The sequence below is a fragment of the Mastomys coucha genome, unplaced genomic scaffold (genome assembly GCF_008632895.1).
Source record: "Mastomys coucha isolate ucsf_1 unplaced genomic scaffold, UCSF_Mcou_1 pScaffold19, whole genome shotgun sequence".
Lineage (NCBI taxonomy): Eukaryota > Metazoa > Chordata > Mammalia > Rodentia > Muridae > Mastomys > Mastomys coucha.
In genome coordinates this window covers 19,938,935-19,944,811 of record NW_022196901.1, presented here as the reverse complement: position 1 = coordinate 19,944,811, position 5,877 = coordinate 19,938,935, and the positions used below count along the sequence as shown (strand labels likewise).

Below are 5,877 nucleotides of genomic sequence, written 5' to 3'. Positions count from 1 at the left end.
GAGTGCTTTAAAGTTTGGAAAATTTCACTCCAAACAAACAATCCCATAAATCTAGATTTTTTTTTTTTAAAGTGACTAAACAAGGGCTGGAGAGATGGCTCAGTGGGTAAGAGCACTGACTGCTCTTCCAAAGGTCCTGAGTTTGGACCCCAGCAACCACATGGTGGCTCACAACCACCCATTATGAGATCTGAAGCCTTCTCTTCTGGTGCATCTGAAGACAGCTACAGTGTATTACGCCAGAGCCCGGAGGGAGTGGGCCGAAGCGAGCGGGGCCATCCTGAGTTCAATTCCCAGCAGCCACATGATGGCTCACGGCCATCTGTACAGCTACAGTGTACTCATACACATAAAATAAATAAATAAATCTTTTAAAAAAGTGACTAAATAACATATAGACCAATTTTGCATAATTTCCTTAACAGGTAATTTGTTTTATGTTGATTTTTGGGTAAAAAAGAACAAAGCTATACTATCCATTCTATGAATCCAGTAAAGCAAAACATAAGAAAACAATACAGAAAAAGAAAATTATAAACCACTTTTTCTTTTGAATATAGATGTAGTTAGCATGGGGATGCAGAAAGAGGGGAAAAGAAAGTCGTCAAGTAGGTGGGTGCCAAGACTACATACGGGCATCTGGGGACTTCATGAGACCTAGAACTGGTCCCATCCTGCTGGCAAGAGTTCCCTGTGAGTAAGCACCACAGCCTGCCTGGCCCAGCTTTGCTCTCCTCACTCCTGCACAGGTGTGGCCTCTCAGGTCTCCTGCACAGTGTTGGATCAGGAGTTTCAACCTCACAAATCCAGCTCTACCCTCTGTGGCCCTTCTCCCTCCCCGGGCAGTTTCCAGAGTGCAAGACAACCTGGAATGATAACTTTACTGACTCCTAGCATGTGGGCTAGATCATGCTGTGTGGAAGCCATCTACCCTTGGCAACACTTAACAGCAAGATGCCCTCTTTGTTTTCTGGAAGGAGTTGGGGTCCCACTGCTGCCAATGGGCTGATGCTCTAGCCTCTCTAATGAAGCCTTGGTGAAGGACCTCCCATGGAGCCTAGCTTGATATCTTTTAAAATCTATCTCAAACTTCATGTTGGAGTCTCCTTAGGGACACTCAGTTGGTGTTGGGACTGGTGCCATGGCCTTGGTAAAAGACTGCCTTCCATATGAAATGACAGTTTGGATAAGAATATTTTGGAGGCAATGGAAGATCAAAGATTTAAGCCTGCTGTGATGTGGAGGTCTCCAAGATTGTTCCTATGCAGAAAGGAAGAGTCCCCATGTCATGATGGTTGTAGCTTGAATGTAAAATCTCTCTACAGGCTTTCGTGTTGGAACACCCGGGCCCCATTGGTAGTACAGTATGGGAAAGTTGTGGAACCTTTAGGAGGTGCAGCTTGGAGAAAATGAGGCACTGGGTTGCTCCTTGAAGTTTTATAGCTCAGCCCACTTCCTGTTCATCCTTTGCTTCCTGCCTGCTGCCCAATCATCTGCACCTACTACCATGTCTCCTTGCAAAGACAGGCTGTGTGCCCTCATACAGTGAGCCACATGAACCCATTTCCTACTTAGTGATGGCAACAACAAAAGTAATTAGCATGCTGGTTCCTAGCTTAAGAAAGTATCCATACCTGAAGCACGGGAGGCACCAATCATTTTTGATCTGATGAGACCCTCTCTCTTTTTGTTTCTTACTATTTTAATTTTTCCACGAAAAATTTCCAGATGATAGTCCAGTTTGTCTTTCAAGTCATCTGGAAAAAAATAGTTGATACTTGGCAGTTTATAAACTGCATCTATAGAAATTCAAACCATTATCATTATGACCAATTTCCAGAATAAAACAAAACAGAACAAAACAAATAACCAAAACAATAACTATTGCATAAATTTTAATGTGTCTCTGGGTATAAGAAGAATAGTTCAAAGACAGTACAATTGTTGTGCTTCTGGTGACATATCATTGTTTTACTAAGTAATTATTAAAATTTGGTAGAAAATATGTAGGTTATAAGGCTTTTGGTTTAACTTGGTTTTACTAGTCACTACACAAGTTGTACTGTGATCAACTTGGCTTCTAATTTTGTAGTGGCTTGAAGGTGAGTTATGAAACTAATCGAGTTCCAGAACCCCCTCTCCCCACTCCTTCAAGCTGAGGAAGCCTACTGCCACTCTTTGTAGGCATGTCCAGGAAAGACAGGCTTCAGTTCAAAATTTGTTATACAACCCATGATAAAGTCATTATCGATTAAAATAAGGATGATATTGTTCATGAGTTCCATTGGAATATAACACCTGTGTCCTGTGTTTGAGGTTCTACATGAGTCCAAGGCTAAGGTCAAGGGGTGGTAGAGATGGCTGGTCTGGCAGCACAGTCAGGTCTTGGCCATCAGAAGTGACTCTCTTGGTCTCTTATGAAGGGGACAAAAGTGCAAGTTGTGTATATAAGCAAGTCAATAGAGATAATGGACTGAATGTTTGTGTCTACTAGCCCCAAATGCACATATCAAAACCACCAATGTGATAGCATTTAGGAGTGGGGCCTTTGGAGGTATTAGATCATGAGGGGGAAGTCCCTGTGAATGGACTCATAGGAAGAGGCTTAAGAGCTCACTTGATCAAAAGAGGATGGAGCAACCAGGAAAAATTCCTTTACCAACAGCCTGGTCTGATTGGCACTGTGGTGTTGGGTCAGTGCTTGTTTCTCAAGCCACCTTGTCAAACTGACAAGGGACCCACATGCCTCCAGACTCTTGATGCTGCGTTGAAAGGCTGTCAGACATGGTCACTCCTAGAACTGTGTGCCCACTATAGGATTTGTGAGCTTCTGAGTAAGAAGGCATAATTCCTCTAGCCAAGAGGTACATTTGCACCCTGCACCCAACTTGAACGAGATCTCCTGTTTAGTAAGCTACAGACATCTCAGCTCTACCAAGCAGATAAGGCAGTGTGGGTGAAGGAAGAAGCAGCCACCCACGACAAGACTCAGGTGGTGACGACTCCTATGGAAATGTTACATGATAGGCCCCTGGCCAGTATCATATAACGTCCAAACAGTAGCATGAGCTCGGGTCACACAGAGCAACCTAGTCACTCCCACAGGGTGGCCAGCCTGCAATGTATTTTCTTCTCAGCATCTTTTTCCTTTCAAGTTCATCATGGATTAGCTTCCCAGTAGGTTAGGTGACTTGGCAGGCCTGGAATCATGACAGAGTTGGGGTCAATCTGCCCAGTATTGACATCAGAATCCTGGCACTCCTGCTTGCCTAAGGTAAACGGACAACCAATGTAAAAGTCTAAGCCTGGGTAACTAGGCTGATGTTCAGGTGTCATGTTCTATCTTAAAAGCAAGCACAGAGGAGTCAACACATACTTGCAGTTAGTTTGGTTGAGCTCTTTCTGTGAAGTACCTGTGTTAAGTCCTCCCCCTGTGTCAAGCCCTAACTTGTTCTCCACCTTCTTTCTTTCTTTCTTTCTTTCTTTCTTTCTTTCTTTCTTTCTTTCTTTCTTTCTTTCTTTCTTTCTGAACAGGGTTCTCAAGTAGCTCAGATTGGCTTAGAACTTGCTTTATAGCCAAGCATAACCTTCCACTTTCTTGGTGCTGGGAGCACCGCCATACCTAGCTTATGTGGAGTTGAGGATTTAATCCAAGGCTTTGGGCATGCTCAGCAAAAACTCTACCAATAGAGCTTCATTCCCAGCCTTAGCTCCCCGTGTTCTTGGGACAAAATTCCAAAAATGCCTTTCATAAGTATCCCCATTTAAATAATTCCAGCTTTATGCCTTTCTCTTCATCCTTCCAACCCTACACTCTTCACCCTTCTAACCCTACACTCTTCACCCTTCCAACCCTACACTCTTCACCCTTCTAACCCTACACTCTTCACCCTTCCAACCCTACACTCATGCATAAACTTCACACAATGCAGAAATATTCCATGCTCACCCTGTTTCTTCTTGTCTTGAACCTTTGAGGTGCCATTTCTTTCACCTAAAACTTATTTCCTTCCTGTCCAACTGGGAAACCCCAAATCATCTGTGCCCTTTCCATTTAGATGGCATTTCTTCCTGAAATAACGCCTAAAGCCAATGCTGTGCTGAACCCATAGACCCATCACGACAGGGTCTGGGTCAGTTTTACCTACCACATGCAGTGAGTGCATCAGAGTTAGCACCCCTGCCAATACCCATCAGAAACATCTGTATAAAATATACCAGTGCCAAGGCATGCGTGGTAAACCACACTCATGAATTGAGCACTTTGAAGGTAGAGGCAAGCGGGTCAGGAGTTCAAGGTGAGGCTAGCCTGGGCTACATGAGAGCAGTCCCCCAAACAAAAACAAATGTCAAGTATCACTAGAGAATAATGTTGCCTTCCAAACAGACAGTGTCTGCTCACCAAATTCACTCATGTCATCCACCAGAATTATCTCCTCCAGGAGATACTTTGGACTGAAGTTCACCACACTTGACACTGTTCGGAGCAAGGTGTTAAATTCTTCATTATAGAAGCATATGATGACGCTGGCAGTGGGTAGATTGAATGGGTAGTGTTTCTGCCTACATCTGCAAGAAAAATAGGGAGATAATTAGTCATCCCAAAGTTTCAAGTGTTCTGAATCTTCTTCAAATTCCAGCCCTTACTTTTGCTTTCTTTACTTTAGTGAACTAATTAGGATAGTGCAATGATGGGACAGTTAAAAATACAAAATTAACAAAATATTCTTACATTAAAGAAAACCTATTTTCATTTATGTGTATTTGTCTGCATCTATGTGCACATACACATTTGTGTACAAGTACCTGTAGAGGCCAGAAGAGGGCATCAGATCCCCTGGAGTTAGAGTCAGAGGCAGTTGTGAGCTGCCTGATATGGGTGCTGGGAAACAAACTCTGAAAGAGTAATAAGCACTCTTAATGACAGAGCCATCTCTCTAGCCTGTCCTTAAATTCTTTAATTTTTAACCTTTATTTATTTTGTGTTATGTGTGGGAAAGTGGATACAGGCACGTGACATGGTGGGCGTATGGAGATGGAAATACAGGAATCAGTTCTCTCCTTCTACCACCTGGGCTTCAGTCTTATGTGGGGAGCAACATCAGGTGTGCACATGCCACCTTGGAGGCCCTACTTAAATTCCAGTGCTATTCTCATACCCTGAAATTATTTTCCCCTTTAGAGTTACTTTCTTAACATCCCATTTTCATAATCTTAGGTCTACTTTAAAGCTTACGTAAAACAATGATTATAGCCATATATTGGTGTTTGTTATAAATAGCAACAGTCTCAATTCATGGAAAGATAACTTCAAAGCATATTCACTGTGCTGCACTCCTTGCTTTGCTTTGAGGCTTGACCAAGAATAGTAGTAGAATTAGTGGACCACAACTCCTCTAAGTGCTGACAAAAGGTCGAATTATTTTTGTGCTCACACAAGTGAAAAACAGAAGTTAAGATCTAGTATATTATTGTTCGGAGCTAACCTCAGTAAAATAGAAGGGAGTATATTGTAAGGTAACCCAAGTATCCCAAAGACTAGTTATAGAAAGACAGCTGGGATCTCAAGGAAATAATGGAATGAGAGGGCAGAGGCCCTCTGACCTGCTCTGTCACCATGGCAACAGTGATTGGGATGATGACTAACAGCATCTTAAGCCTACTCCCAGGTCGTGAACTCACTCAGTTCAGAACAGTACCTGGGCCATGGATTCACTCAGTTCAGAACAGTACCTGGGCCGTGAACTCACTCCGTTCAGAACAGTACCTGGGCCATGGATTCACTCAGTTCAGAACAGTACCTGGGCCGTGAACTCACTCAGTTCAGAACAGTACCTGGGCCATGAACTCACTCCGTTCAGAACAGTACCTGGGCCA

General features: G+C 43.2%; 1 protein-coding gene across 2 annotated transcripts in view; it reads right to left on the bottom strand.

Moving 5' to 3' along the window:
- Galntl5 (polypeptide N-acetylgalactosaminyltransferase like 5) overlaps positions 1 to 5,877 on the bottom strand; it is a 58,400-nt gene that overhangs the window by 37,146 nt on the left and 15,377 nt on the right. For both annotated transcript variants that reach the window (XM_031380205.1, XM_031380207.1), the window contains exons 4-5: positions 4,403 to 4,569; positions 1,635 to 1,757 (exon numbers count right to left, since the gene is read on the bottom strand). In XM_031380205.1, the coding sequence (XP_031236065.1) occupies positions 1,635 to 1,757; positions 4,403 to 4,569 (290 nt within the window). The remainder of the gene's footprint in view (positions 1 to 1,634; positions 1,758 to 4,402; positions 4,570 to 5,877) is intronic.